Source organism: Oxyura jamaicensis, chromosome 11 (genome assembly GCF_011077185.1).
Source record: "Oxyura jamaicensis isolate SHBP4307 breed ruddy duck chromosome 11, BPBGC_Ojam_1.0, whole genome shotgun sequence".
Classification (NCBI taxonomy): domain Eukaryota; kingdom Metazoa; phylum Chordata; class Aves; order Anseriformes; family Anatidae; genus Oxyura; species Oxyura jamaicensis.
In genome coordinates, this window is record NC_048903.1 from 19,802,679 (window position 1) to 19,816,309 (window position 13,631).

General features: G+C 65.4%; 1 protein-coding gene across 3 annotated transcripts in view; it reads right to left on the reverse strand.

The window, feature by feature from the left end:
* The window catches only part of ANKRD11 (ankyrin repeat domain 11), a 102,630-nt gene that overhangs the window by 26,800 nt on the left and 62,199 nt on the right, over positions 1-13,631 (reverse strand). For all 3 annotated transcript variants that reach the window (XM_035337139.1, XM_035337140.1, XM_035337141.1), the window contains exon 3: positions 4,296-4,440. In XM_035337139.1, the coding sequence (XP_035193030.1) occupies positions 4,296-4,382 (87 nt within the window). In that variant the 5' untranslated portion in view covers positions 4,383-4,440. The remainder of the gene's footprint in view (positions 1-4,295; positions 4,441-13,631) is intronic.

Here is a 13,631-nt window from a genome sequence, read left to right on the forward strand (position 1 = left end):
AGGGGGCTGCAGGGGGCTGCAGGGGGCTGCAGGGGGCTGCAGGGGGGCTGCAAAGAGGCTGCAAGGGGGCTGCAGGGGGCTGCAGGGGAGATGTAAGGGGGCTGCAGGGGGGCTGCAGGGGGGCTGCAGGGGGCTGCAGGGGGCTGCAAGGGCCAAACGGAGCCAAAGGAGCAGAAGCGCAAACCGGAGCGTGCTGGGCTGCAAGGCCCAAGCTGAGATCTGCCACCTGTTATTTGCAACAACTTGTTTCAAGCCCACCTGCTCTAAAACCCCCTCTCCTTCGGGGTTCGCTCGCTGCTGCGGTGCGGAAGGCTGAGCCAGCCGGCGGGGGGGCTGCGGGGACCACAAGCCCGGTCAGACCCTCGCTGCGTGCCCACCGTGTGGGAGCTCGGCGCGCCCAGGAGCGAGAAAAAGCACGGCACAGGTGAAAACGCAGCTGATTCTACAAAGCGACTGTAACCTCGTTAAAAACGCCCTGTTAGAGGAGAGACGAAGAAGAAGGGAATGGGGCAAAAAAAACATTCCCAGCCGAAGAGAGCCCAGCGTGAAAATGGAACTGGCTGCGTGAGTCCCGACGCCGGGCAAGCTCGGGCAGCGCTTGGGCAGCGCCCCCTCTGCATTCGCCCTCAGGCCCAGAGCTGCTGAGCCAGCCGGGCCAGCAGAATTAACCACCAGGCACCAAGGCCCGGCCCCGCTTTGAAGATTCGTTTGTTCAGCAGCGCCACGGGAACCTCTCATTCCCGTCGGAGCAAGGAAGGTCCAAACTTGGCTCCCCCCGGAAAGCCGCGGCCTGCAGGGGTTGCGGAGCAGCCACCGCGGAGAAACGAAGGCAGCGTGGAGAGGAACGTTCCTGACGATAACGTCTGCTTTCGTTTGCTGATTTCAAGCTTCCCTTCTGTAATTATTTCCAATCCTGCAATGAAGAACGTACTTCTTTGCTTGAGTAAAAGCCGCTTTCACTTTTAGGTCACCGTGTGTCTCGGCTAACCCTGATTCACCCGAAAGGCGCGAGAATCGGGTTTCAGGGAAGGAACAGACCCGGATGAATCGATGCTGCAGAGAAACGAGTGGGAGCGCCCACGTGCAACGCGGGCACGGGGCTCTCAGAGGTCGGGCGCCTCTTGGTGATGGCCAGGGAGGGAGCTGGGGGCATGGCTGGGAGCTCCGCAACAAAACAGGCTCCCCTTAGTCGGCGCTAAGGCAAGGCACCGTGCAGAGGGGACAGGGCAGACCGGGGCTTGAGGAGAAATCCCCCGCCGCCACCACGCCGTGCTGTGCGAGTCCATGAAGTTGCTGCGTGAAGCCACCTGAGTTAGGCCTGCTGCAGGACGAGGGTCCCCCCCGAACCGCTGCCGGGCGCCACGTGCTGGCTCCTCTCGCACGGACGTCTCTGATCAGCGAGGGAGACCCTGCCAGCAGCTCGGGTCACTTGTGGCATTTATGGACCAACGCGTTCTGTCCTCGCGCACGGCTCACTCTAGGCCCGCTGACTAGCCAAACACGGGCTTGCAGGGCAGAAATAACCACGTAGCTCTCTTGGATGCAAAATCCCCTAAGAGAGCCACGCACAGCGCTGTGCGAGCCAAGGTGGACGTCCAGCAGAGAAGTGGGGTGAGTGCGGTTTGCTTCAGGCAGGGCCGTGTACCTGCAGCCTCCTCTTCCCCTGCCCGTGCGGCTGAGCGGTGCTGTCGGTGCCGCAGGACTGCTGCCTCTGCTGCCGCCGCTGCGCCGTGCTCTCGCGGCACCACCGGCAGAACCTGACTCACATCCCGGCCGCTGAATGCAAAGCCTTGCGTGGAAATCCCCGGCGCCCTTTGCTCTCCAAAATGAGTTGGAAGTGTTTCAGGTTGCGCCGCTCCTAAGCAGCAAGCAGCGACCAGGAGGACCACGCGTGCTGCCGGAGATGCCCGGCACACGCAGCTATGCAGAGTTTCAGACAGCCTGACTGTGTCACGATCGAGGCTGCAACAAAACATTCACAGCGCAGAGGCAACCGGGTTTGAATTCCCTCGGGGAGGCTGGCGGGAGCTGAGTACCCTCCGGCGGCCGGGGGCTGCTCGGCCTCGCTCACACCTGGCTCGAAGCCCCCACGTGCCCCGTGCTCTGTGCGGCGCCAGGAGCCCCAGCAGGCAGGCAGGCAGGCAGGCAGGCAGGCAGGCAGGGCCACCTTCCTCTGCTGCAAGTGGGACAAGGGGGGAGAAAAGGAGCGAGCCCCAAACCCAGGCCCAGCACCATCCTGCTCCGTGTGCAGTCCGACCCCGCAGCGACCGCGCAACCCAGACGGTGCACATCAAGCATTTCCCCCCCCCGGACTGAAATCCCCTGCCGCAGCCCACAGCGAGCCGCGTGGGACCCGGGCACGTCAGGAAATGGTTTCTCGTCCTCGCTGGGGCTCTGCGGAGCCGCGGCAGACGCGGAATTACTCATATAAGGCGCGCATACTTCTCAGCAGCCCTTCGGGCCGCGCCGGAGCTGGCGGCTGAGGGCCGGCCTTATAAGGCCCCGCCGGGCTGCGGCGGCCACCAACGGGCCCGGCCCTGAGCCACGGCCCCCGGGGCCCCCCCCGGGTCCCCGACAGCCAAGAGGGGCTCGCCCTCGCCCCCAGCTCTGCGGCGGAGACGCGCGGCGAGTCCGTGGTGCCAGGGCCCAAGCGTGCAAACTCCGTTCCATGCCCGTGCTAAGGCGGCAGTGAAGGAGAGCCCGGAGGCCCCCCTGGGGCAAGTCACCAGCTCGGCCTTTGGGAGTGTTGACAAACGGGAGATAAATCGAGGGCAGCGGCCTCGGTGACAGGCAGGTACAGCGCAGCTGGACGCGGGAGGCCCGAGGGCCGCGTGCTCTCGCCCTGAGTCACGGCGGCCTAGCGCCAGCGGGACGAGGGCGAGTCGCTCGGGGCGCGTCGCTGCGCCGCGTCCTTCGGCACGGCACCCCGGGGCCTGCAGGACGAGCCCCGCGAGCTCCTCCTGTGCTGAGACCAGATCCGAGGAGCGGGAGGGCTGCTCCCCACCCGTGCCGAGGCCTTTCGATGGGAAGCATGAAACTGGTTGCGTCCGAGTCATTCAGCCAGAGGATCTCTCCAGCTCCCTGCCTGTAAATACCACGCGGCCTTCGAGCTGCGGGGAGCGGGCACAGGAGGATGGGCGCTGACTCACACCGCGACCGATGCGTTCCCTCCCGACGCACCTGCGCCCACAGCAGGCTCCTCACGTGGCACCACAAGGCCCCGGACCCACGCTCCCTGGGCTCCAGCCCCACTCGCCCAGGTGAATGCCAGCATCTCCCCGCGTGGGAGCAGCAAACCCCTCAGCACGGATCCCGGACCGGACTCACACGCGCACGCGGCAGCGGAAACGGGAACAGGGCCGATGCCACGAGCGTGCTCGAGAACTGCATTTCTGCCTGGGATTTCCCCGCCGCTTGTTTGTCATTTCCCTCCTCCTGTCAATAACGCGACCTCGCCGCACTGCCACCGGCACCCGTCGGACCCCAGGGGAAGTGGCAGAGCAGGGGACGCGGCACCGCTGCCGTGACCAAGCTCAGCGCCGCGACCGGGGCTGCCCAGCGCTCCCCGGGGAGCGCCGAGGAGCGGGGTGGTGGCTGTTTCCAGAGCAGGATACAAGAGGGGTGGGGTTGAATTTGTGCTGTAAGGTAAGGTCTGAGCACGGCTTTCTGCAGCAGTGGTCGCTGGAGCTGCCCCTACCCGGCAAGGGCCTGGAAAAGCTGCGAGGGGAGGCACAGCTCAGGTCCGGAACTAAACGAGCATCGGGGTGCGGGAAAGAAGGGGAGAAGCATGGATGTGTTCACCCTTAAACTCAGGTCTCCTTTCAGTAGCCTCCTCTCACCCCCAGCAGCAATTCTGCCGAGCAGCTCCCGGCCCGGCCACGCTCAGCACCCAGCGCTGGGTGCAGCAGGACCGGCCCCGTCCTGGCTGCGCACCCAGCCACAGGAGGAGAATCTGCCCCCTCGCACGGCACGCACGTACGAGATCGCCGCCTTGTTTGGTCCTTCCGTGGCCTAGCAGGAAGCCTTACGAACACCCGGTCCCTCTGGGAGGACTCCCCAACACCCCCACGGCTCCACCGAGGCGGGGCTGGGCGGCTGCAGCACTCCCCAGGAAGTTTATGGCCACCGGGACAATGAAGCGGACCTCATCTGCCCGCAGAGTGCCAAAACAGACGGGGTTCAGGTGGCAGCAGCCCGAGGTGAGCTGCTGCCATCTGAAACACTGTCACGGCTGGAGGCCATCAGGCACGAGGGGCAGCATCCCCAAAGGAAGGCAAGGAAACAAGCCACGCTACCTTTTTCCCCGTTTGTTTCTCCACCATGTCGTTGCTGAGAGAGAAATCTTCTGGCTGTGGTGTTTTAGAACACCCACCCTTGGGCATCGTTCTGCCTTCCTTACTTGATCTTCATTTATGCTGCCATCGCCTCATCATCAACCGTCTGTTTAGAGAGAGGAAAAGACAAGTCAGAAAGGGTGGTTCCACGGGGCAGAGAGGCAGGACGCTGCCCGGGGCATCAACCCGCGCCGAGCTCCTGCAGGGCAGCCCCGGGTCGGCAGAGCACCTCCAGGCGGTAACACCGCTGCCGGGCGGCAGCAGGCTGGGACCTGTCGCTGCAAACCCGACTCGCTTCACGTGCGAGGGAAGCCTGGAAAGGACCGTGCCCAGACCCAGCAACCTCCTCCTGCTCCTCCTGAGCGCGGCCGCGGGACGGGAGGGACCCCGGCCGCCCGCAGCACCGCCCGCACCTCTCCGCACCACGCCGGATTCTGAAACCCGCTCCCCAAGCACAGTTCGGGGCTTGCTTCTTGTAACCAGGCTCAAGCGCTCCCAGGCGCTGGCCGCGGGCTCCTCGCCCTCGCACCGGCGCGGCCGCGGTGCCTTGGCCTAGGTACGGCGCTTCGGGGAACAACAAAGCGCTCCCGGCTCCTGCCATGTGTTGCCTGGTTACAGGGCTGAAAAGACAACTGACATCTGAAATACAGCGAAGCGCGAGCTGCAACCGGGATCAGAAGCGCGGGCTGCAGCCAAGGCCGCCGAGGCCTTTTTAGGTGAACAAAAATATCTCCTCTCCTGAGAGCAGGGGCTAAAAAGCATCTGTGCGGCAGCAGAGCTCGGCGCGGCGACCCACGGCCGCTCCTGCGGCACAGGGCTCGCCGTGCCTGCACCGAAGCAGCGGGGACAGCGGCGGTTGGAGAACTCTTCCCCAGCTAACCGCCACCTGCCAGGGCTGCACGTTGCACCCACGACCTGCCGAGCACAGCGGCTGCCTTGCTGCGCCGCTACGACTGCAGGAAATCGTCCAGGAACAAAGTCACGCAGGGCTGCATCACAAGACTGGGAATCCTGGGGGCGGGGAGAGAGAAGGAAAACAGAGGGAAGGCAGAGGGAAGGCAGGAGCCGCGCCGAGCCCGAGCCTCCTCCTCGGGCTGGGCACCACGGCCCGGAGCCCGCGGGTCCCACGGAGCCGGGGCAGCCCCAGCCGTGGGGAGCGGGTGCAGGCGGGGGGCCAGGCGTTGCGGGCCCCCCCGGTGCTTTCCTCGGCGCTGCCTTTTAGAAGCGCCCTGGAAATCCCGCCGTCATTCAAGCGGTTCATTTACGCTTCACAGACTTCAGAGCCCTTTGGGTTGGTTTGTGGGTTGGGTTTTGGGGCTTTTTTTTTTTTTTTAAAGGGATTTCAGAAGCGATTCCCAGCCCCCTCCCAGCCCCGCAGCGAGGAGTCCCGGGGCTGGGTGCCCTCCTCCTCCCGCGGCGGCTCCGCGCACCGAGGCCTCTCCACGTCCTCCCGCTCCAGGCGGCGCTGAGCCTCAGCGGCCCCAGCCCTTGGCTCTCGCACGAGCAGGAGGCGAGGCAGAATCTGCCCCCCTGCGTTTCTGCTCCTCATCGCCTCGAGCCCTCATGGTAGCGGTGAGCTCCAGCGAAGCCATCGCTCCACGGCTTCTCCCAGCCCTTTCCTTGTGGAGCAGCCGCTCCCGGTTGTTACCTGGCTTGTCCGGGCTGGGGCCTGTCCCCTCGGTCCCACCCCCGGCCCTCACTGCCGCGCACGGAGAGGGAGAGCGAGCAGCGGGGTCGAGGCCACCGGCACAGCCGCCCAGCCCAAGGGATTTGCTCCAGCAGCCACCAAAAGCCCACGCAGTGGAAATCCCGATGCCTCGCGCCTGGCGCTGGAGATCTCAGCGCACTCGCTAAAGGAGCCTGGGAGCAAGCAGCTCCGCTTTCTGCCCGTCACGAGCTCGCTCCGCTCCCCGCAGCCGACGCCGAAAACCAGCGCCGCTGCCGGCGCCTCGCCTCGTGGCCCGCACGCTGCCGGCGCCTTCTGGAGCCCTTTTCCCCCCCTCTCGCTGTCGCTGCGGCCGCCCGCAGCCGGGGCAGCCACCTCTTCACGTGGAGGAGCTCCGGCAACCTGCTCAGCTGAGAAAAGGCCAGACGGATGCCAGATTAATCCCGCGCCCCTTCTGTTCGGCGAGCTGACTCATTACGCTTGGAAAGCTGGCTGCCTCGCCGGGTAAACACAGCGCTGGCCCGCTGCACAGCTTGCACCATTACCAACGCAGCCTCCCGGCCGGCAGGAGGTGCGGGGAGGTGAGCAGCGCTGCGCTGCCGGCCGGGGGGGCTTCGCCTGGCCCCGGACCCCCCCCCCCCGGCAGAGCTGGGCCAGCCCCAGCAGCCCCCTGCCTCCCGCACGCCGCCAGCCTCGCCTCCCTCCCCGCAGCCCATCGCCACCGCTTCTATTTTGTAAACAATTAACTAAGCTCCTGAACGAGATGATTACATGTCTGCCGCACAATAAGAAGTGGGAGACCAAGTGAGCTCAACGGAATATAATCCCTCGCACTTCTCCGGGAAAACAAAGGAGCTCTTTGCCTCTGGCCGGCGGCCAGGGAGCTGCCGCGCTCCACCTTAGCGGGGTGCGAGCCCTGCGCGCGGGGACGCCGGCCCCTCCGAGCCGCTCGCAGCCCTTCCTGCACGCCCTGCGAGTCGCTTTCCATACCGGGTCCCCCGCGTCTCCCCTGGGATCGCCGAGCAGGGGGGCAGCCCGTGCTCGCCCAGCCCTGCCCCGGCCGGCAGCCCCAGGTACAGCTCCGAAGTCTGAGCCCCGCAGCGTCTCACGGCGCGCACAGACGCACGCTCCTCTCCCCTTCTCGGGGCAAGGAAGCCTTGGAAATGTTTGGTTCGCCCGGGGCGTGCCAAGCCCAAAGCCACACACTGAGACCAAACGCGTCTGTGGAGGACCTCCGAAGCGCCGGTCCCAAAAGGGAAAGGAAGGAGGGGTGGGGGAGCCATCCGCCCCGCCGCGTTGCACAACGGGGAGCAGCGCTCGGCCGCGCCCCGGCGGCTGGAAGCGGCGGGGGGCCGCTGGGAAGAGGCGACGGGAGCAGCACACACGCCCCCGAGCTCCGCGGGAGGGGAGACCCCCGGCGAGCAGAGCCAGCAAAGCAGAACCCACACAGGTCGAGGTCACCGTGGCCAGAGACACCGTGATGAGCAACGCCCGTGTGGGCGACACGCAGGAGGAAATGCAAACCGTGCCAAAGCTCCTGGTGCCACGCACGAGGCCCCGTGCCCCCTGCCAGCCCCTCTCCTGGCCCGGCCCCGTGCAGCACAGCTGCTTCCAGCCGACGCCACGACGAAGCAGCTCCCGCCCGGGATCCGTGCGCTGGAGCTCGCCCATACCCTGCCAGCCTGGAGTAAGGAAGATTGTGCCGACTTCTTCAAATGCCAGACAAGGAGAAAAAAGCTGGCTGGAGGCTCGTACCCACTACAGACAAACTCCAACACAAGGATGGGAATTAGAGGCGCAGACGTTCCTTGCGCAAATCCAACACATTTGTTTGGTCTGTAAAGGCTGGAAGAGGAACAAGCCCCGTCGCAACACGGAATGTTAAAAAACTCAGGCTCCTTTTGAGGACTCTGTCCCAAAAAACCACGTGCCCTCAAATCTTTAAAGGTGCTCTCAGAATAACGATTCAGATAGACCACGTCCACATTTTGACACCTCCACCTGCTGGGAAGGGTGTCGGCAAGACCCGAAGCTGAGGCCTTCCACGGTGCTTCTCCAGCGCCCTTCGGATTTGGGCAGAACCCCCCCGGCCAGCTGCGTGCCCGCAAGCCATCACCATGCCCCGTGCCGGGCACTGCTCAGGCTGCTCCGCGGACGCGCTCCCAGCATCTCCCGCCTGCCCTGTGCGGGTCCTTCCCCTGCCCCTCGGCCTCGGGCCGAGCTCCTCCAGCTGCTTCGCGCGCCGGCGGGACGCGCGCCTTCCGGGCCGAGGAACAAAGGCGCTTTGTGCGGCCCTGCCACGCAGGAAGAGCGAAGTCCGTGCTCGTCTGCCACCGACAGCGAGCTCGGGAGCAGCAGGAGGCCCGTTCCACGTTCCATTCGGCAGCCTCGCGGTGGGCAATCGTGGGGACGAGCTGTCGGCAAGGAACCGCAGCGCCGTGCGCGGCTCCGACAGCCCCTGCCACACCAGGCAAGCACCGGGACCCCGGCATCGCCCCCGTTCTGACGGCAGCCGGCTGGAAGCGAGTTCACCGGCACTCACAGCGGGGGCGCCCCGGTCCCACGGCTCCTGTGCCCTCAGCTTCAACCCAGCTCCCTCCTCCTTGTCCCCGGGACTCTTGGTGGCTCTTGTACTGGCCTCTGGACGGGGAGGCTGCTCCGTATCACAGCATCTAACGCAGGGAACATCCTTTCTCCACCCTGAATAACCTCCTTCCTTCCTTCTGCCTCTGCGGCAGTGGGGTTCCCCCTCCCGATGCGCCCACAACTGCTCGCACCCGGCGGTCCCTGCAGGGACTCCTCGCAGCAGGCAGAACCGAGGCAGCTCTCAGCACTTTGGCAGCCTGGCCGGGCACCACAGGAGCCGAACTCGGCGGTGGTTTTCTGGCCACAAGTCGCTACCCGAAGCGATCCCCGCTCGCTGCTCCGGCTCAAGGCACAGCCCCACGTGTCCTCTGCGAGAGCCCCAGCGCCGGGCACCGGGCTAAAACCACGGCCCTGCGTTCCTGTGGCATCGCGTGCTGCTTCTCAACGAGATTACGTTTGGAAATTTCGGCCCGGCTTCCCTGTGATTCAGAATATTCCAGACGGGCCCGTTCTCGGGACACACGGCGCTGAAATAAAAGCGAGCCCTGGCCCGAAACCACAAGCGACTGCTCTGTCCGCGCGGTTTCTCCGGGAGCAGCTTTTCCCACAAGCCCTTCCCTCAATTATCTCCGTGCAGCTGCCTCCTGCTATTGCTACACTGCTGGATGCTGCCGATTATCTGGTTTCTGGCCAAGGTTACAAAACCGTCGTTTCAGTCACTTCCCCGAGCTGCGGGCTCGGAGCAGGACCGGCAGCGGTGGGAACCCTTCCCGGAGGCGCGCTGCGGGACGGTGGGAGCAGGTTTGGCCCCGCTGCCCGGTGCCGCGTGGAGCAGGAGCTGCTGGCGAGCCGCACACCGTCCCGGTGCGGTCGCAGGGAGGCTCCGGATCGCTAAATCCTGCCGGAGGGGAAGGTCGCGGCGCTGCGGCCGGCCTCGCTCTGCTCTGCTCAGAGCACATCGGGCTTCGACGCAGGGCGAGCTGCGGCCCAAACTCATCTCCCCTAAGGGACGTCCCGAGGACTTGCACAGAACTGCACCGCGCAATGACAGCGAGCAGCAGAGCCAGCTTCCAGCGGGCTGCACAAGAAGTGTTTTGCGTGTCCAGGAGGAAAAAAAATGCAGCCCGAGCCAGGCAGCTCACCCTGAGGAGCGAGAGGAGCGGGGAGCACCACGCCTGCAGCCTCCACGTCCCCGCTGCTCCCTCCTCTCCTGGAGGTGCCCCCAGCAGGGACACCACGTGGATTCTCTGTTGGCCGATTTATGTGGGTAGAACGTAACAGCCACCACGGATCTGGGTGCTCCCTGGGATAAAGGCTTGCCTGTAACCGGCCGGGCTGAGGCCAGAGATGTGTTTCGCAACAAGATGTTATTTTGCTCCGACACCCGGGGAGGCCGCGAGTTCCCACGGCCTCCAGCAGAGCCCGCGTGTGGCTCTCCAGCCTCGCCACCCCGTCCCCGAGCTGCGGGGCAGGAACACACCCTCACCGCCCGTTCACACGCGGGTTTTTGTGCACGAGCTCGCTGCCAGGTCCAGCAGCTCCCGCACAGGACCAGGACCCCCTGCCCTGCCCGGCGATGTGCCCACAGACCCCTCGGAACCTCGGTGTCCCCTCGGAGGAGGACACGAACGCCTCGTCCACGGGGCGAGCCCAGCTGCTGCTCGTCTGCAGACGGGAGGCTGGGGAGGGTTCTGCAGCGTGCCTGGAGCCAGCTGTGCGGGGTTTGGGCCGTTTTATGTCAGGAAGTTACTCTTGGACGCTGCCAGCACTTCTCTCTGTACACACACACGCACACGGGCACGGCGCACGGACACGCACGGCCGTACAACCCCGCAGCAGCTTGGCGCCGGTGCTGCCCAACCTCGTTACGCGCCTCAGCGTAGCGAAGTCCAGCACCAAGACCGGCTTTCACTACGCAACCGCAGCCAACCCAGACGTGTCCCTCAGCCTGGGAGGAGACACCGGCCAGCCGCGTCCATTACCTGGGAAACAGGGAAAGCAAAGGCACCGCAGGAGGTGCCGCAGCCCTCGCAGCAGGGCCAGCTCTGGGACCTCGCAGGCAGCAGCGACCCGAGCCGTGGGGACCCGAACCAACGCCTTGGGACGCCCACGAACAAACTCGTTTCCGGCCACCCCGTCGCTGCGGCGTAAGAAACATCTCCCAGCCGCGAGCGAGAACGAGCGCAGCCGTCTCGGCACAACACCCCTCTTCCTCCTCGTTCTTGCCCAACTCCTGGTTGCAAAACCAGCCCCGATGCACAGCCTGAGGACGTCCGAGGCGCCCAAAGCGGGCTCCTGCTTCAAGGCGTTTTTCCCTCCCCAGCGCCAGTCCCGGGGCTGCGCGGAGACCTCCCCCCCCCCAGCGCTCGCAGGCGGCTCTGCCCACTGCAGGGTACGGCAGCCGAACCCTCCGCCGCCAGGAACTCGTTTAGGACAACGCAGCAAAGCTGCAGGCCCATGGCACTGCGGCAGGAACACCCATCTCATGTCACGCTGCCCCTCGAGGGATGGCAAAGGTCGGCTCATGGCTCACGCTGAAGCACGAAACGAGTCGGGGGGAGAAGAGCCCGGGGCATGTGAAGTGTGGGTCGTCGGCCAGGGCAGGGCCGGCGCTTCTGTTGGGATCCTGCTGGGGTCCCCCGGGGACGTGTCGGGACGAAGGGGACGCCCGCTGCCTGCTGGAGGCAGGAAGAGGTTCGGGCACGGCGCGGCCGTGCTGCTGCTGCTGTGCCAGGAGGGGAATCGGGGTTAATTCTTCACAAATCTGCAGCCGTGCTCTTTCCTCCCTCCGCCTCCCTCTCTCCCATCGCAGCGCTTTTGAAGGTGATCTCCTCTCCGTACAGGCACTTAGCAAAACGAGCGTGTTCTTGTGAAGGGGAAACTCAATTTTCTCTACAAAGCCGTTGTCGAACGTGGCACCGGGGCGGGAGCAGCGGCAGCCGTGCAGCGGGGCCTTGCTTTCACAGCTCGCTGCTGCAGGGACGCGGCCCCGCTCCTCCCAGCTCCGAGCGCTGCTGCCCGCACGCGGCCTCCTCCCCTCGCACCCAGCGGGGCCGTGTTAGGGAGCTACCATTTGGCGAAGGCAGGTACGTGTGCATCTACTTCTAAGGCTTTTTAGCATTAGAAAAGCAGGCAGGGTGCAAACCGAGCCGTTAGCACGCAGGTCGGAACAGCCCGAGCGGCGCTGTGGGACGTGTGTGTGCTCAGCCCCAGGTCCGTGCCGGGCAGGCACCGCGACCACAGCGGGCACGGAGACGTCCCCAGCTCCTCCCTTACCTCCCAGCACCGCAGGAGGCTGCAGACACGGGCAAAACCCGCCGCTGCCTCCGTCACCCCAGGCAAACCTCCCGGGCAGCAGGGACGCGGCCGGTGCCCCACGGCCACCCGGGTGCTCCCGGACGGTCCCCAGCCCCGGAGCCGGAGGGCCGGGGTCTCTCCCTGAAGGGCAGGGTGCGACGTGACATCTTCATGCACCGGCGGGGTCCGTGCTGCTGACACGAGCCGCACAGACCCAAGGAACATCGCCGCAGCTCCAGGGCTCTGCCTGGCCGGGTACGTGCGCAGCTGACGGGCAGGAGCCGGGCTGAGAGCCCTGCACGGGGCTCAGCTCCTGGCCGCGTGAGCCCCGGCTCCTGCTTGGCATCGTGGTGACCCGGCCGAAGCCAGCTGTGCCAATTCATCTCGTTACCTGCTCTCACAGCGAGGAGGGAGAACAAACCTGCCTGAAAGTACGTCCCAGTGACGATTAACTCGCAGGTTCTCCCCCAGGGGTGGGAGGGCAGCAGAGCCAGGGCGCCTCGCACCGGCCTGCTCGCCGGCTCCCCGTCCCCTCGGAGCAGAAGGCCCGCTCCTGAACTCCGTTTTCTTCCCTTTTTACCCCAAAGATTCATTTGCTTGCCTGAGCCCACAGACGTCAAAGGAAAACTGGCCACTGAGCCGAGGGCTTCCCTCCCGTTGCCCTTGCTTTGCCTCCTGTCCCCAGCACCCGGCACCTCCTCAAGGCTTTGCTTTCTCCTGCTCCCCACCTAAACCCCTGAGCGAAATCCCGGGCTCCCGGTGGGCCCCGGAGCGGGGTTACTGGGAACTGCTGGGAACACACACGAGGTGCGCGGGGCGGTGGGAGAAGCCCAGGTTCTGGGGCTGCTGTTTTGCTCCGGATTAAAGCCACCCCTCAGCTCAGCAGCCGTGCCAGCGACCTGCCCCACAGCCGGCCAGCAGCAGCGGAGGTTGAGCGACACCGGGGCACAGAATCCGCTGATCCGAGCTGCGGGCCTGGGTCGGGAGCCCCCTCCCCGCCTCGACACGCAACTAACACCTAGCGGATCCCGAGCTGGAGGTTTTGCTCGGGGAATTCAGGGAATTAGCCCCGTTTTTAGAAATCCCACTGGCCCCTAGGGCACCCCCGGGCTGGGGGGGACTTGGCTTCCTCAAGGAGAGCAGCGGGGGCTGCCTGGAGGACAGCAGAGCATTAGGAGAAAGCCACCGAGAGCCCTGCCGGGACGCGGGGCCGTGCTGTTGGCAGGCTGCTCCCCCGTGACCCGCGCTGATCACACCGCATTTTCGCTAAGCCCGGGGATTTCAGTGAAGTCACCTGTTCCTCTGGCATTAGCTCCCCGAGCTGTGCTGTGCTTTCTCCTTGTTCTCTCTCCCCTCGGCCTCCCCAGAACAAAAGATTCCCCGTGGCTGCTCTGCACCGCTCCACCCCTCCGGACCCCGGAGCAGCCACTGCGGTTTGCAAACAGCTTTCGCAGCGGGTTCGACCCAGCTCCCCTTTCTTTTTCTCTTTCTTTCTGAAATCACCACCACAGCTGCCCGTGGTCTCAGTCAAACGGAACCGAAGATCACCCAAAACACTTCCCCCCTTCACAGAGCTCAGTGCCACGAGCCCTACGTCACGCAGAAGACCATTTTCTCCTAATTTTAGAACCCCCCCCCCCCCCTTTGAGCTCTGACGGGCCGTGACATTCTGTCCCCGGCCCCACGAGCAGGGAACACGCGTGGCACGGACACGCAGCTTGAGCCGTGCCGGGGCACAGCCCTGCAGC